Raw genomic sequence first — 18,061 nt, 5'->3', positions numbered from 1 at the left:
TTAGGCACCACTGGCATGGGCTGAAACCACAGTGTCCCCCCCTGCACCTCGATGACTCACATGGAGTATTGCCTCTTTTAGGTATTCATCACATGTCGCCTTCCCCTCGAAGCCCACCCTGGCTGCCTGGCATCTTTACTGCCTTGTGCCTCCTTGCTCTGCCCAGCACTTGTGCCCATCAAGGATACTCTACACTGCTGTCTCCCCACTGGTTTCTGGGCTCCAGGAGGGAAGGGATTTTCTATTCTGTTTGCAGCAGCCTCTTAGGGCAGGGCCTGGAACAGTATGTAGCACAGAGTAGGTGTTCCATTAGTATCTGATGAATGAATGAATGAACAAGTGAGAAATTGGGCAGACCAGGCAAGTATCAAAGCTTTGGTATTATTTGTGTCAGGTGTGCAATGTCAGGGAGGCAACTGGATGGGCTAACACATCTGGCCCTGGGCAGGAGATCATCCCCAGGGCACCTGCACACCAAGAAGAGAAGAGGCTATGGGCAAGCCTGGAGTCCTCCTGTACCGAGCTTGTGTTCTATGTGGATGACTCAGCTAGCACAGCCACAGTGACATGCCTGCTCTCTTCTCCCCTCAGCCAACATGGCAGCGGCCGTTGGGGGCTTCCTCTACTTCCTCACGTACGTCCCCTACTTTTTCGTTGCTCCACGATACAACTGGATGACTCTGAGCCAGAAGCTCTGCTCCTGTCTCCTGTCCAATGTTGCCATGGCAATGGGAGCCCAGCTTATAGGAAAATTTGAAGCAAAAGGTGAGTGTTCTTCCTCTCACTAGTGGTCCCTGCATTTCACCCTCATAGTTAGGCTCTTGGCAATGAGCAGGCCACTCTGGGCAACTAAGCAAGTGGTTCACCAGCAGACAGGTACTGGGTACACTTTGGGTACTGGGCATGACCTGGTTGACAGCAGGCAGGACAGGACCAACAGAGTACAGAGGGTTGAGCATCCAGCAGCATCAGCCACCGCACCTGCATCGATCCAATACTGAGTTTAACTCAGTGATTTCCAAGTCTCTTCCAGTTTCACGAGACATCCAGAATTATTACCCCAGAGATCTCCAAGTCCATGGAGTCTGAGGACTTTTGATGAACCCACACTCTTCTTGGTAAAGGTCAGATTAGCATCTCCCCCTGCTATCCTCCCAGTACTACCCCCGGGGGTCACTGAGAGGCAGTGAGGCATGAGAAACACGAGATCAACTAGGGAATTTATTTCTTGATTTTTGTGAAATCTTCAGATTTTTAAAACATCACAAGGATCCAATGAGACACTCCTTTGGGTTGAGTTTGGCCTATGGCCCATTTTGCAAAGCCTGGTAGACACTGAGAAGCTGACCTGAACCCTTCCCTTTAGGCCCAGCTCCCACTACTGTCACAAGGGGATTAAGTCCCTGACACACAATCCAGAGGCACATATCACCACGGCACCATCTGGCTACTGGTGATTGTAGCTCCCAAAGTTACCAGTCTGCTTAAGGAGGCAGACACAGGAGGGCTCAGGGTTGCTTTACTAGGAATTAGAATTTTTTTCTTCAGTTCACAATGTCTTTTAACACTTTAGCTTTCATACAGATGTTTCTGTGCTTAGTAGCATATTGAAAAATACTGACTTTGTAAATAAGCATTCCCTTCCTGGGTTCAAATGCTTTTTTAGAAAGCCATTTACAAGGAGAAATCTGACTATATGGCTCCTCTGTTGTTTGGGGGTGGAAGAGGGGTTGTTTTTGTTTCTTCAAAGTTCCATAGTGAACTTTCTTAAAAAACACAAATGTGGTGCGGTGCCTGTGGCTCAGTGGGTAGAGTGCCAGCCCTATATACCAAGGGTGACAGGTTCGAACCCAGCCCCAGCCAGCTAAAAACAGCAGTGGCAACTGCAACAAAAAGAGCCCGGCATTGTGGCGGGCACCTGTAGTCCCAGCAATTCGGGAGGCTGAGGCAAGAGAATCACCCTAGCCCAAGAGCTGGAGGTTGCTGTGAGCTGTGACGCCACAGCACTCTACTGAAGGCTATGAAGTGATTCTCTGTCTCAAATTAAAAAAAAAAAAAAAGACAAATGTGTAATTGTTTAAATGTGAAAACAATTCACCAAAACCAGAGAACAGTTACTTCCATCCAACAGAGACCCTCCCAGGCATAACAGGGACAGTGTTCTTGGCAAAGCAGAGAGAAGACACAAAGTCTTGAACTTAAATAGAGCTTTACAAGTATCTGAAATGTTTCCATTTTAAGAAAAGACTTACATTAAGTGCACCATGGTCTGTATTGGCCTTCTCCAAATCACATGTGTGTACATGTGTATATATATATATATATATGTGTGTGTGTATATGTACGTATGTTGAAAATTAAATGCAGGCCCATCCAGTCAGCTGAGCCTCGATGGTTCTGTAACTTACTGATTTAGGAAACTTGCGTCTTGAAGACTTGAAGAAAGTGATCAGATTTGTTACAAATCCAGGAGGAGAGAGTCACACTGACCTAGCAGTGACCATGGGAAATCCAGCATACATAGGGCCCTCAAGGGCTCCAGGCTCCCTCAGCCCTCCCACCCTGCCCACTCTCGGGCCACTTTCCTGGTGTGTCTCTCAGGCACAGGCATCCAGTGGCAAGACCTCCTGAGCCCTGTCAGCGTGGACGATGACTTCTGCTTTGGGCATGTGCTTGGGATGCTGCTGTTAGACTCTGTGCTATATGGTCTGGCTACCTGGTACGTGGAAGCCGTCTTCCCTGGGCAGTTCGGTGTGCCCCAGCCCTGGTACTTCTTTGTCATGGTGAGTTCTGGTACCCCTACTCCTCAGGTTCAGCCCCCCAATCCTTTACCTCCTTTCTTATAATATATACCTTATTGGGTTTCTGCCTACAAAACATTCATGGATTCTTATGAACATGACAGCAGCACCTGAATATGTAGCACAGACTTCTGCCACTTGCAAACACCATCGCCACTCCAGCGCATGCTGCTGCAGGCTTGTCTCTGTATGTGTACCAACCTGCAGCACACACAGGTGTACATATGACATACTTACGCATGCTTTATAGAAGTGAAACTCTTTTTAAAATATGCTTGAAACTTGCTTTTCTAAAACCTAACAGTAGTGGGGCAGCGCCTGTGGCTCAAAGGAGTAGGGTGCTGGCTCCATATACCGGAGGTGGCGGTTTCAAACCCGGACCCAGCCAAAAACTGCAAAAAAAAAGAGAAGAAAAAAAAAGAAAACCTAACAGTAGGCTGGGTACAGTGGCTCACACCTGTAATCCTAGCACTCTGGATGTCAAGGCAGGAGGATTGCTTCCACTTAGAGTTCAAGACCAGCCGGAGCAAGAGTAAGACCCTGTCTCTGCTAAAAATCAAAGAAAACTATGGTGGCAGGTATGTGTAGTCTCAACTACTCAGGAGGCGGAGGCAAGAGGATTGCTTAAGCTCAAGAATTTGAGCTTGCTGTGAGGTATGACATCACAGCACACTACCCAGGGTGACAGAGTGAGACTCTCTTAAAACAAATACAAAAAAATAAAAACCTGACAGTACATCTTAGATACCTTAAACACACACACGTATATATGCCAATTTGTGAGTGTAGTTTTAGATTTTTGTCTAAACCTATTGATTGATCAGGCATGGTGGTGGGTGGATCGCTTGAGCTCACAAGTTCAAGACAAGCCTGAGCAAAAGCAAGACCCTGTCTCTGCTAAAAGTAGAAAAACTGAGGCAGGAGGATCACTTAAGCCCAACAGTTGGAGGTTGCTGTGAGCTATTATGCCATGGCACTCTACCCAGGGCGACAGCTTGAAACTGTGTCTCAAAAAAATAAAAAATAAACCTACTGATAAATTTTGTTTGTTTTTTTTTATAAATATATTTATTTCTAAATATTACCTTTTTAAGAATCAACTTCATCATAATGACTACACAGTATTCCATTGCGTGGAGGCACCAGCACATACTTAACTAATTTCCCATTGATGGTTAGTTGGGAACACTTCTTTGTTCATTCTTTGATTCAACAAATATTTATGAAGTGTCTTGTACTGTATGTCACTAAATCCAAGATGACATTGATCATCAGAGGCAACAGTAACTATGTCTATCACTAAGAAAGAAAATGCCACGGTTAAACTATGGCGTCTCATAATGTAAGAATTCTAAAACTACTTTAAATGTGAGAAATGTGCCCCTTAAAACTAACAGAATATGGTATGTGCCAGACACACCTCCAGGTTCTGAACTACACTGGGAATAGAACCGTGGGTGGGACAGAGCCCCACCCACAGGGTTCCCCTCTGGGGCTGATTCTTCCAGGGCTTCCATTCTCACCTTCATTGTTACTCTGCCCTCACCACTGTGGGTACCATCATTGTGTGTTCTCTGTGCCAGGCTGCCCTCCAGGGCAGAGTATATGAGATGTGTGCTATATTCTTACCCCACACACCCACAGAGATGTTGAGAAGAGGCTCCCTCGTAGAAGAAAGAGACCCATCCCCATTGGCTTCTCCTGCTTCCACTCACAAGCTTACCTGTGGCCTGAGCAGGGAGAGAGTCAGGTGAAGCAGAGACCAAGCCTCCTTTCCATCTTGGTCCCCATGGCACTCTGACCTGGAGCATTTAGAAACTTCTCTCTCTATTATATTTCATAATTGACAAACTCCTTCTCCTCTCTGTCATATCTGAGTTAATATCAACAACAACCCTATTAGTTATCATTATGCCCTTTCACCAGATTGGAAACTGAGGCTTAGAGCTTTCCCAAGGATAAACAAGCTAGAAGCTGCGTGAGGGTTCACTCTGAGTAGCACCTTCTTGGCAGCAGTGTGTGCCTCAGAGCATTAGGGTGAAGGGTATGTTGCTGCATGCATCTAGTGTGACAGTTGTTGCTTTGCTTATCATACACAAAATGGGCTTGGTGCCTGTAGCACAGTGGTTACGGCATTGGCCACATACATCGAGGCTGGCAGGTTTGGACCCAGCCTGGGCCAGCTAAACAGCAATGACAACTGCAACAAAATATAGCTGGGCGTTGTGGTGGGCGCCTGTAGTCCTAAGGCAAGAGAATCACTTAAGCCCAAAAGTTTGAGGTTGCTATGAGCTGTGACGTCATAGCACTCTACAGAGGGTGACATAATGAGACTCCGTCTCAAAAAAAAAAAAACAAAAAAAAATGAACTGACACAAAATGTCTGATACTTATCTGCCTTCCACCACAGCCCTCATATTGGTGTGGGACCCCAAGGACGATCATAGGGAAAGAGGAAGAAGACAGCGACCCTGAAAAAGTACTTGGGACAGAGTACTTCGAAGCTGAGCCAGAGGACCTGGTGGCTGGAATCAAGATCAAGCATCTGTCCAAGGTGGTATCTCCCTGTGGGGACAGGACAGGGGAAGGGCTGGCCTTGCCACTGGAGTCTCCTGAGCATCTGGTGAAGGAGAGCAGGGCTCCCTTGGCTGCTCTCTGGCCAGGTCTCTGTGTGTATCCCAAACAGACATGCTGTCCTGGCTTTGCCTCTCACAGCTTCTTGGGAAGTGTTGTACATGGGTGTGCTAAAGCCATACCCCAGCCTCTTGGGCCTCATGCAAAGACACCATGGGTGTCATAGGATATGTCAGGGTCGGAGAAGACAGGAGGGGAGTAGCTGGAAGCTGCCTCTGCCCAAAATGTCTCCTCTCTGCGTGCCAATTTACAGACTGGGCTTGGTGTCCTGTGGTGGTCAGGCAGGGATGGGGAAAGCCTGTGGATATCAAGACTAGCCATCTGTCTGCCCTTCCTGCAGGTGTTCAGAGTGGGGAATAAGGACAAGGCGGCTGTCAGGGACCTGAACCTGAACCTGTATGAGGGGCAGATCACTGTCCTGCTAGGCCACAATGGCGCTGGGAAGACCACCACCCTGTCCATGCTCACAGGTGAGGGGTGGGGTAGCCCCATGCCTACCTGAGACTGATAGGCAGCCCTTAGCACTATTTCAAGGCCAGTCACAAAGGAGTGAGATACCCTTACCCCGGCCTCAGCCCCAAAGGCCTACTCAGGGAGCACTCAAATGCCCTCTCTTTCTGCCTCTGTCTCTAAGTGTCTGAACTTGGTGAGATAAGTAGAAATATGAGGCCACTCTTAGGCCACCGGAGCAGTCCCGCCATATTGGTTCTGTTGACTCAAAACTGTACTCTTACTTTGTCTTTCCTGAGCACTGGACATCTGGCAGTAGCATCGATCTGGGATCTGGGGCATAGGCTTTGGGAGTGTGTTACTGGTATGAGTGAGCATGTACAGTTCTCATCCTGACAGGCCTGTGCGTGTGGGCAGCAGGGCCACCAATCCCTCTTCTGCCTCCTGCTGTCCTAGCTGCAAGCCCAGCACCGCCCACTGTGGGGGGCAGTGGAGGTTCCTAGTACTTTCTCTCTCATGGGCGGGCTCCTGGATGAAATAGGAGCCCTAGGACTGAGGGGAGGGGGTAATTACACTTTGTGCTGATGAGCAAGATTTTCATGCTGATTTGGAGGCTCTCCTGTTTGGCCCCAGGTCTCTTTCCCCCTACCAGTGGACAGGCATATATCAGTGGGTATGAAATTTCCCAAGACATGGTTCAGATCCGGAAGAGCTTGGGTCTATGCCCCCAGCACGACATCTTGTTTGACAACCTCACAGTTGTAGAACATCTTTATTTCTACGCCCAGGTGAGTCAGGGTGACCAGGACATGGAGGTAGGAGCTGTTTTGTTACGGACATATCCAAGCAGTCCTGAATCCATTCAGAGAAGCTATTCCAGGGAGCCAGGGGAGGGGAGGTGGCAGAAGCCAAGCTCTGAGTTCAGCAGGCAAGGAAAGACTTCTCGTGGACCAGGGGTCCCTGCCCCATCTTCCCCCGCCCCCTGTTATTTCAGCTGAAAGGCTTATCACACCAGAAGTGCCCTGAAGAAGTCAAGAAGATGCTGCACATCCTTGATCTAGAGGACAAGTGGGCGTCCCGGAGCAGGTTCCTGAGTGGGGGGATGAAGCGCAAGCTCTCCATCGGCATCTCCCTCATAGCAGGCTCCAAGGTACCAGGGCTAGTGGGTCCCAGAAGACTTGAGCTCCAGCTCCTGCTTGGCCTGGGCTGGCTGCTGGCCCCTTGACCAGGGCCTAGGCACCTCGATACTCCATGCTGTGGAAGGCAAATTGAGTGGGCCTGGGACATGGTTCTGCCATCGTCACGAGGCTGTGCCTCTGCCCTCCAGGTGTTGATACTAGATGAGCCCACCTCAGGCATGGACGCCATCTCTAGAAGAGCCATCTGGGACCTTCTTCAGCAGCAGAAAAGTGACCGCACCATCCTGCTGACCACCCACTTCATGGAGGAGGCTGACCTGCTGGGGGACCGCATTGCCATCATGGCCAAGGGGGAGCTGCAGTGCTGTGGGTCATCACTGTTCCTCAAGCAGAAGTATGGTGAGCAGCAGGAGGCGAGTGGCAGTACAGCCTCCATCCCGTGACAGGGTCTGCATCCCAGGCCCCCTGTGCTGAAGGAAACTGCCCACTGCAAAGGCCCTGAGGTCAGACAGGGAGAGGCCTCCTGTGCACTGGTGTTCTGCTGCCTCCGGGTGGAGGCCCCAGGCCCCAAGCAGTGGCGCTTGTGAGGTGGAGAGGAAAGGGTAGAGCAGAAAGTCTTGACATGCTGAGGATTTGGTTCAGCCATGACCAAAAGAGCAGAGGCTAATCCCAGGGCTTCTAAGAGCAGAGACACCTTTGCAGAGACTGAGCTCACTCACAGACACGGGGACTCCCAAGTAAGAGCTGTTCTGCTCTGTGAGTGTGGCTTCCTGCCTGGCGCTTTGCAGTGCTGGTGTGCCTCCTTCCGCCCACATTCCAGGGGGATTCAACAAAGACGCAGGAGTGCTCCTCCTCTCAGAATACCCCTCTGGTTTCCCAGGGCCAGCAAACTCAGCCCTTTTGACTGGAGGTGAGCTGATGTGGTCAGCAGTAGGCTAGGGGCCTGGAGGGGCCATCTTCACCCTGGGCAGCTATGTGCCCAGCAAAGACACAGGGCTCATTACCATGAAAGGGGGAGAACAGGTTCGGCGCCCGTGGCTCAGTGAGTAGGGTGCCAACCACATACACATAGGTGGCGGGTTCAAGCCCAGCCCAGGCCTGCTAAACAACAATGACAACTGCAGCCAAAAAATAGCCTGGTATTCTGGCAGGCACCTGTAGTCCCAGCTACTTGGGAGGCTGAGGCAAGAGGATCGTTTAAGCCCAAGAGTTTGAGGTTGCTGTGAGCTGTGACACCCCAGCACTCTACCAAGGGCAACATAGTGAGATTCTGTCTCAAAAAAAAAAGAAAAGAAAAGAAAAAGAAAGGGGGAGAACAGGTCTTGGGGGACAAGGCACTGTCCCTGCCACAGCCCTTGGACATCTCACCTGCAGCTTCCTGCCTGGCTGCCCAGGTGGCCAAGGTAAGGTTCTTCAGTGTCCTTGTCTTGATAGTGGACGTGGAGATTTTTTTTTTTTTTTGTAGAGACAGAGTCTCACTGTACCGCCCTCGGGTAGAGTGCCGTGGCGTCACACGGCTCACAGCAACCTTAACTCTTGGGCTTACGCGATTCTCTTGCCTCAGCCTCCCGAGCAGCTGGGACTACAGGCGCCTGCCACAATGCCCGGCTATTTTTTTGTTGCAGTTTGGCTGGGGCTGGGTTTGAAACCGCCACCCTCGGCATATGGGGCCGGCGCCCTACTCACTGAGCCACAGGCACCACCCGGACTTGGAGATATTATTGCCTGCAAAGTGACTTTGGAAAAGAGATGAGGTGACATGCCTGAAAGTGCTATGCATTGTGGCCATGTCACTCTCACTCCTGCCCCACAGAGGCCTCCTCCCACCCCCCACCCCAACCCCTAGATTGTCACATGATAACCATCAGCGTCTGGCAGTTATCACAAAACAGAGCCCCTCAAACACAGGGTTATTGCTCTACTGACCTCCTTTCCTTGGTGGCTACACAGTTAGGGGAAGACTTTGTCTTCGAGCAGGTGCCACTGCCTATGCTCAGCACCCCAAGGTCCCAGCTCCTCTCCCCATCAGGGAGTGAGCAGAGAGACCCTCAGGATACACCAAGAAATTCTGAGATTCATCTGTTCAGCTTCCATTGCCCTGGCCTTCCAGCTCTATTCCCATGAGCCTACCTGGCCTGACCCCCAGAAACCCTCATGTGGGCAGGAAGAAAGGTTGGGGAACAGCACACAGGCCTCACACTCAGTCCCGTGTTCCAGGTGCAGGTTACCACATGACACTGGTGAAGGAGCCACACTGCAACCCCGAAGGCGTCTCCCAGCTTGTCTACCACCACGTCCCCAATGCCACACTGGAGAGCAATGCTGGAGCAGAGCTGTCCTTTATTCTTCCCAAAGAGAGCACACACAGGTACGCCTCCCACAGAGAGTACATACCGGTACGCCTCCCACAGAGAGAGCTCACACAGGTAAGCCTCCCACAGAGAGAGCACACAGGCACATCTCCCACAGAGAGAGCTCACACAGGTAAGCCTCCCACAGAGAGAGCTCACAAAGGTTCTCCTCCCATAGAGAAAGCACACAGGTATAGATTCACGAAGGTACCCCCTTTTGCAGTGTAGGCTGAATGCTCCAGGTCACCTGTCCTCCCCTTCTCTTGCTTGACCAGTGGGCATCTTCATCTAAGCCTCTGGTGACTTCAGGGGAAGTCAGCCCCTGGTGAATCTGTATGATTGGGTCCTGGCTGCCAGGCCTCCTGGCAAGGAGGAGCATAAAGGATGTGAAATCAAAGGGGTGCTCAGCACCTGCATGCCATTTGCACCCTCTCCCCCACACCAGGTTAATAGTTGTGGAGGTGAACATCTTCAGATCTTGATCTGAGAATTTGAATGTAAGCACTTGCAGCATCACTGTCTTATCCACAGGGCAGAACCACCTGTGTGTTAGGGAAAAGCCAAGTTCTTGGTCCACATTCAAAAACTTTAGGATGGGGGCAACGCCTGTGGGGGCGGCACCCGTGGCTCAGTGGATGGGGCACTGGCCCCATATACCGAGGGTGGTGTGTTCGAACCCAGCCATGGCCAAACTGCAACAAAAAAAATAGCCAGGTGTTCTGGTGGGCACCTGTAGTCCCAGCTACTCGGGAGGCTGAGGCAAGAGAATCGCCTAAGCCCAGGAGTTGGAGGTTGCTGTGAGCTGTGTGACACCACGGCACTCTACCAAGGGCGATAAAGTGAGACACTGTCTCTAAAAAAAAAACAAAAAACAAAACTTTAGGATGTACATCATAAAAGTGCCTTTAATTTTTCCATAAGTCTGATTAAGTAGTGTGATACTATTCTATGATTCAGTTGTACCATATTTTAACATCTGCTCTGTTATCATGTATTCATGTTCTCCCCCACAAAAAAATATGCTGACAAACATCCTTCTAGGAAACTCTTAATCCAGAGCTCTAACAGCCCTCTCAAGATAGATCCCCAAAACTGGGGTAGTTATTTACTTCCCTGTCAGTGGGATAGGAGAGGATCCATTTCCATGGTTGAAACTTTGAATAGAATTTTTTTTAATATTTGCATGTTTGATGGGTGAAAGTGGCACCCAGATAGCTGAGTGGCATTTTACATTTCTTTGATTCCTACCAGCAGACAGTGGAATGTTTTCACTGCCTGTTGGCCTTAAGTATTGCTGCTTCTGGGTTTTTTTGTTTGTTTGTTTGTTTGTTTTTTTGTAGAGACAGAGTCTCACTTTATGGCCCTCGGTAGAGTGCCTTGGCCTCATACAGCTCAGAGCAACCTCCCAACTCCTGGGCTTAAGCAATTCTCTTGCCTCAGCCTCCCGAGTAGCTGGGACTATAGGCGCCCGCCACAACACCCAGCTATTTTTTGGTTGCAGTTCAGCCGGGGCCCGGTTTGAACCCGCCACCCTCAGTATATGGGGCCAGCGCCTTACCGACTGAGCCACAGGCACCACCCTGCTTCTGGGTTTTGTATATTTGTCTTTTGCTCACTTGTGGATCAGTTTTGTATGTTAATATCTTTTTTTTTTTTTTTTTTCTGGAGGCAAGAGTCTCACTCTGTCATCCTGGGTAGAATGCCCTGGCATCATCTTAACTCACAGCAACCTCAAACTCTTGGATTCAAGAGATCTTCTTGCCTCAGCCTCCGGAATGGCTGGTACTACAAGCATCCTCCACAACAGCTGGCTAGTTTTTTCTATTTTTAGTAGGGACAGGGTCTTACTCTTGCTCAGGCCAGTCTCGAACTCCTGAAATCAAGGGATCCAGCCACTTAGGCCTCCCAGAGTGCTAGGATTACAGGCATGAGCCACCTTGTGACTTTCTCCAGTTGTTTGATTTTGTGGGATTATTTTTCCATACAGGCATTAGACTTGATGTGTCATATCCTTTCTTTTGTTATTTCCTCCATTATTTTTATTCTAAGAAAGTGTTTCCCTATCCTTTGATCAAATGAATACTTGCCAGTTTCTTCCTTCTGTTTTTATTTTGTTTGGTTTTAGATACAGGGTCTTCCTCTGTTACCCAGGCTGGAGTGCAGTGGTGTCATCACAGCTCACTGCAACTTCAAACTCCTATGTTTAAGTTGTCCTCCTGCGTTAGCCTCCAGAGTAGCTGAGACTATAGGTGTATGCCACCATACTTAGCTAATATTTTTTTTTTAAAGAAGCACATTTATTTATTTTTGTTTTTTTTGCAGTTTTTTTTTTTTTTTTTTAATGGCCGGGGCTGGGTTTGAACCCGCCACCTCCGGCATATGGGACCGGCACCCTACTTCTATGAGCCACAGGCACCGCCCCTTAGCTAATTTTTTTAATCATTCTTATTTATTTACTTATTTTAAAGACAAGCTCTTACTATGTTGCTCAGGCTAGCCTTGAACTATTAGACTCAAGTGATCCTCCTACTTTGGTCTACTGAGTAGTTGGGACTATAGGTGCTCTGGCCAATTTAAAAAATTTTTTTTTTTAGAGACAGAGTCTCACTTTGTCACCTTCAGTAGTGTTGTGGCGTCACACAGCTCACAGTAACCTCCAATTCCTGGGCTTAGGCTATTCTCTTACCTCAGCCTCCCGAGTAGCTGGAACTACAGACACCCACCACAATGCCTGGCTATTTTTTTGTTGTTGTTGCAGTTTGGCCAGGGCTGGGTTTGAACCCGCCACCCTCAGTACATGGGGCCGTAACCCTACTCACTGAGCCACAGCGCCGCCATTTTTTAAAATTTTTAGTAGAAGCTGGGTGTGATGGCTCACACCTGTAATCTAGCACTCTGGGAAGCTGAGGCAGGAGGATCCCTTGATCTCAGGAATTCAAGACCAGCCTGACCAAGAGCAAGATCCCATTTCTACTGAAAATAGAAAAAATTAGCCAGGAGTTGTGGCAGGCACCTGTAGTTCCAGCTACTGGGGAGGCTGAGGCAGAAAGATCACTTTAACCCAGCAGTTTGAGGTTGCTGTGAGCTAGACTGACTCTAGCCTCAGGCAACAGAGTGAGACTGTCTCAAAAACAATTTTTGGAGGGGATGGAGATGAGGTCCAGGCTCAAACTCCTGGGCTTAGGTGATCCTTTTACCTCTGCCTCCCAAAATACTGGGATTACAAGGATTAGCCACAAGGCCCAGCTGACTTACCAGTTTCTTCTGGTTTGTTTTGTAATTTCATATAGGTGTTTGCTCTTAAAGAATCTTTAACAGGCCAAAGTGCTCACAAAATGTTCCATGAGAAAGAAACAGGGTAGGGCAGGGGGTATGTGGGAAATCTGTCTTTTCCTCTCAATGTTGGTGTGAACCTAAAAATTTCCATACAAAACCAAAGCTTCTAAGAAAGAAAAAAGAAAAGAACTGAGGAACTAAAAGTATATGAACCTAGCATTTAGTATTTTTTTTAATGACATTTCAAAGAGTTATCCTACTGTGGCCCCTTACACATTCTACACAGAGGTGGTCATTTAGGAACAAATTATCTAGAAAGTCACTCATCATTCTGAGTCTTTTTTTCAGGTTTGAAAGTCTTTTTGCTAAACTGGAAAAGAAGCAGAAGGAGCTGGGCATCGCCAGCTTCGGGGCCTCCGTGACCACCATGGAGGAAGTCTTCCTTCGGTCAGTAAATATGCATTTCCATCAGTTTAGGCCTTGGTGCTACAAGAGACTTTTTAAAAAGTGGAATGATAAAACAATCACCTTAGTTACGAGCTGGCACATCCACATGAAGGTGGGGAGGGGCAGCCTGGAGTATAAGAGTGGGAACTTCTAGTGTGGGATGAGAAGTCTTGACACAAAGATTAGAATAGTTTTAAGGAAAAAGTTTATTTTACTTCCCCATGAGAGGGAAGGGTGGGGCATGTCAAGGATAAGGGGTTTGAGGTTTTCATGAGGATAAAAGGAAAGAAAAAAAAATTACTGTTGTCAGTTGATAGCAGAAGGCATCAGTTTTCCTTTTTTCTGTGAGGCTGGCTTATCAGGGTCCTTAGAATATGATCTGGCAGATGTGGGTGGGGGAGCCTGTGTCCCCACTGTCTGTTAAAGAACTCAAATGCTGTTAAAACAAACACTCAAGACAACAGAGTACATGAGCCACAGGTGGTTAATCTTAAAGACAACCAGTTAGTCCTAAGTAGTTAAACAAAGCGGAAGTGGTGGTTGGGGTTAGTTGTGGTCTTTTTTTCTCCTCTTTTCTGTTAGATTATTTTTCTCCTTTCATGGGGGTGGGGCAGGGCAATGGCACCAGCAGAACCCCTCTCAGATTGTGACTGTTACTAATGCTGGTGCACATGGGAAACTGCAGCCTGCACATGAATGGAGTGCACGTGCTTCTTGAGGTCCTCCCAGAACCACCATCCAGCACAAGGTATCGGGGCAGTACAGAGGTTTGCCCAGCTCTTCTTGGGTTCACATAATCCTCAGGGGATACCTGTGTCCATAAGGAAGATATGAAATTCAACATTCAGATCCTCAAAATTATTGGTGGGGAGGGCTTCAGGCAATGAATGTATCTAGCAGACATTTCTTTTTTCTTTCTTTTGAAACAGAGTCTTATTCTGCCACCCTGGGTAGAGTGCCACAATATCATCATAGCTCATAGCAATGTCAAACTCCTGGGTTCAAGCCATCCTCCTGGCTGAGCCTCCTGAGTAGCAGGGCCTACAGGTGCCCACCACCATGCTCAGCTAATTTTTCTATTTTTAGTGGAGACAGGGGTCTCACTTTTGCTTAGGCTGGTCTTGAACTCCAGATCCTCTCACCTTGGTCTCCCAGAGTGCTGGGATTACAGATGTGAGCCACTATACCCAGCCTAGCAGACATTTCATGAATCTTTATTTGGCAGATATAGTGCTAAGAACTAGAAATAAAAATAAATGTAGGTAGATTTTTCTCCTTGAGGAGCTCATGGTTCAAAGGAAACAAAAGAATAAGTTATCAGAAGCACAGGGATGCATGGTATGTGTGCTGGGGACATGGCCCAAGGCACTGCAGGACACCAGCAGGGAGCAGGCTTAGACCCAGCACCCTGGAACAGACCCCCTGAAATGGAGGGTGCAGGAGGGAGGGACCTGGCAGAGTCGCTTTTAGCGAATTCTTTTTTTTGAGACAGAGAGTCTTATTCTTTTTTTTTTTTTTTTTTTTTTTTGTAGAGACAGAGTCTCACTTTATGGCCCTCGGTAGAGTGCCGTGGCCTCACACAGCTCACAGCAACCTCCAACTCCTGGGCTTAAGCGATTCTCTTGCCTCAGCCTCCCGAGTAGCTGGGACTACAGGCGCCAGCCATGACGCCCGGCTACAGAGAGTCTTATTCTATTGCCGCCCTAGGTAGAGTGCCATGGCATCATGTCTCACAGCAGCATCATAGCTCCCGGGCTGAAGAGATTCTCTTGCTTCAGCCTCCTGAGTAGCTGGGACTATAAGAGCCCACCACAATGCCTGGCTAACTTTTCTATTTTTTTAGTACAGATGGGGTTTTGCTCCTACTCAGGCTGGTCTTGCACCCAGCCTGCAAATCTTGATTCAATAGAGGAAAGGGGAACATGTGAAAAACCACGGGCCAGTGGATGTCAGCTGGACCTGGGGGTCAGACCCAGCTTGTTCCTATAGCCTCTTTTTTTTTTATTATTAAATCATAGCTGTGTACATTAGTATAATCATGGGGCACCATACACTTGGTTCATAGACCGTTTGACACATTTTCATCACACTAGTTAACATAGCTTCCTGGCATTTTCTTAGTTATTTTGCTAAGACCTTTACATTCCACATTTACTAAGATTCACATATACCCTTGTAAGATGCACCACAGGTGCCTCTTATCTCTGCATTTCTGATGTCTTGGGCCTCTCTGGCTCCCCTCACAATTGGTACACAGCCCACCTATGACTCAGCTCCTCCTGGCTGTGATCTCTCCATGCAACTGTCCTCAAAAGAGACATAATCAGGGCCTCTGTAGCCTGTCGAGGGCCCTGGTGGGATCAATGAGGTGGTGGCACCACAGACAGCTAGATGGGAGCAGGGTGGTATGGATTCAAGGGAATATTGGCAAGATGGCAATGCTTGTATCTTTGCCCAAATTTGTGATGTGAATCATGAAAGATAAATGGGTCTGGGAGAATCTGATGAAGGAGGGACTCTGCTCAAGGATCCAGGCAGCAGGGACCCAGGCTTCAGATAACCCGAGCATATAGGACCAGGAAGCGGGTGGGTCCTTCACACATGCTTCACTCTAAGGCCACAGAGATGAAGTTACTCACCCACCTGCTCAGCAACTTTAGTTGTACCTACTAAGCAGTAGAGAGCTGTGGGAGCATTTAATGTATGCATTTAAATAATTAAAGTTTTATTGAGATATAATTCATATGACATGAAAAAAATCGCCTTCTCCATGTGTATAATATTTGCATAGTTTCGCAGCCATCACCACAATCAATTTTTTTTTTTTTTTTTTGAGACAGAGTCTTAGTCACCCTGGGGTTGAGTGCCATAGCATTATAGCTCACAGCAACCTCAAACTCTTAGGCTAAAGTGATTTTTTTGCCTCCCAAATAGCTGGGACTACAAGCACCCCCCACAATGCCCCAGCTGTGTTTTAGAGACTGGGTCTTGCTCTTGCTCAGGCTGATCTTGAACTCCTGGGCTCAAGCAATCCTCCCACCTCGGCCTCCCAGAGTGCTGGGATTATAGCCATGAGCCACCATGCCTAGTGCAATCAATTTTAGAACATTTATCAGCCCCCATCACACCTGATAGCACCCACTTCCTAACCCCTGGTGACCACTAATCTATTTTCTATCTGTGGATTTCCCTATTCTGAATATTTCTTGTCAATGGAATCATACAACGTGTTGTCTTCTGTGACTGGGTTCTTTCCTGGAGCATCATGTTTTCCAGGTTCACCCAGGTTGTAGCAGGTGTCAGAGCTTCAATCCCTCTGTAGCTGAGTGACCGTCCACTATGTGAATACATCACATTGAGTTTATTCACTTATCAGTTGAGGAATGTGAGGGCTTTTCCATTTCTTTGTATATTGTGAGTACTGCTGCTGTGAACATTATGTGTACAAGTTTTTGGACATATATTTTTATTTCTCTTGGGCATGTCTTTAGGAGTGGTCATATAGTAGCTATATGTAATCCTTATGTCACTTCATTCATGACAAGTGTCCTTTCTCACAGAGGACTGCTGTCAGAAGCATTAACAGAGAAGAATGCCTCTGGCTTATTAGCTGTTTGCCCACTCGTTCACCCATCTGTCCACTAGGTGATTGTGGAGGAAACACCATCTGTACCCAGCCAAGCAGGGTCCAGGGGGGCACAGACAGACAGGGTCCCTGCCACTAAGAACCTTCCAATCTCATGGGAGACTGACTGGAGAGTCAGCATTTACAATCAGCACAACAGGGACATGCCCCTGAAAGCACCAACTCTGATGAGAGTCTTTTAAGTGGGTCAGGTGGCTAATAGTGGTCTAGTGAACCCAGAACAGCCCAATACCAAGCACCTACTGCTGAGTCCTGCCAGCCTGGCCCATGTCTTCTATGTCTATCCCTGTCTTGCCTGCTCCTGGTCTATCCCTCCTCCAGGAGCATGGTCATCTGTCTCTCAGTCTCACCTTGGCATTAAGAGCCCTGACCTGCACCTTCCTGCCACCTAGCTATCTGGGCCCTTCTGTCCCTCTTGAAAGCTATGGTTATGAATGCTAACTTTCTGGGCAGTCTCCCTGGGCAGGGCCCCCGTCTGATTGTCCCTCTCCCCTGGGCCTTGCTTAGTCGAGGACAGATGGGACTCTGGAGATAATTACTGATGAACAAATGAATGAATGAACAAGCAGAGTTGCTGAAGGGTGTTGCTCTACTTCAGAGCCTCTGATCATAGCCCTTCTGCCTCTTCCCCCCTCCTCAGGGGATAGCTTTGACCCCGACCCAAGGAGCAAAGTTTTTGAGTGGTACCTGTGTCCACACAGGGTTGGGAAGCTGGTGGACACCAGCATGGACATGCAGGCCATCCAGCTCCCTGCCCTGCAGTATCAGCACGAGAGGCGAGCAAGTGACTGGGCCTTGGACAGCAACTTGTGTGGGTCCATGGACCCAACCGACGGCATCGGTGCCCTTATTGAAGAAGAGTGCACCACTGTCAAGCTCAACACTGGGGTGAGCGCTCCAGGTGGGCGGCACGGGAAGGTTAGTGACCCCTGAGCCCCTAATGGTAGCTGATGCAAGGACAGCCCACGAGAGCAGACATGGGCCTCAGGAGGGTCAGTGCACTGGGCAGACACAGGTTACAGCTCATGGTCCATGGGAGAAGGGAAACTGGGAGAGTTTTAATTGAGTGATGGAAATTTCTGAATGTTCTAACTCAGGCACAGCACTTTTTTAATTGAGAGTTTGCCTTATAACCAGGTTGATGCTAACAAGGCTTTGCATACAAGTCTCATTTTATAGATGGGAAACAGGCCTGGGCCAAACTTGAATGGCCAGCATGTGACTGAGTAAAGGTCTGGTCCCTGGATGACCGGACACCAAAGCCTGGGTGCTCCCTGTACTTAGAGGGTTGTGAAGGATGATGCTGGGGAATAGGGC

The 18,061-nt window shown here is 48.5% G+C and overlaps 1 protein-coding gene across 1 annotated transcript in view; it reads left to right on the top strand.

Moving 5' to 3' along the window:
- Nucleotides 1-18,061, top strand: part of ABCA3 (ATP binding cassette subfamily A member 3) — a 68,900-nt gene that overhangs the window by 37,707 nt on the left and 13,132 nt on the right. The window contains exons 10-19 of the mRNA XM_053556524.1: nucleotides 592-765; nucleotides 2,602-2,783; nucleotides 5,212-5,355; nucleotides 5,776-5,905; nucleotides 6,519-6,673; nucleotides 6,880-7,035; nucleotides 7,213-7,423; nucleotides 9,242-9,392; nucleotides 13,000-13,098; nucleotides 17,446-17,632. Of these exons, the coding sequence (XP_053412499.1) occupies nucleotides 592-765; nucleotides 2,602-2,783; nucleotides 5,212-5,355; nucleotides 5,776-5,905; nucleotides 6,519-6,673; nucleotides 6,880-7,035; nucleotides 7,213-7,423; nucleotides 9,242-9,392; nucleotides 13,000-13,098; nucleotides 17,446-17,632 (1,589 nt within the window). The remainder of the gene's footprint in view (nucleotides 1-591; nucleotides 766-2,601; nucleotides 2,784-5,211; nucleotides 5,356-5,775; nucleotides 5,906-6,518; nucleotides 6,674-6,879; nucleotides 7,036-7,212; nucleotides 7,424-9,241; nucleotides 9,393-12,999; nucleotides 13,099-17,445; nucleotides 17,633-18,061) is intronic.

The sequence above is a fragment of the Nycticebus coucang genome, chromosome 12 (assembly GCF_027406575.1).
Source record: "Nycticebus coucang isolate mNycCou1 chromosome 12, mNycCou1.pri, whole genome shotgun sequence".
In the NCBI taxonomy this organism is placed as follows: Eukaryota; Metazoa; Chordata; class Mammalia; order Primates; family Lorisidae; genus Nycticebus; species Nycticebus coucang.
The sequence above is the reverse complement of the archived record's forward strand: the minus strand, read 5'-3'. Positions and strand labels throughout refer to the sequence as shown.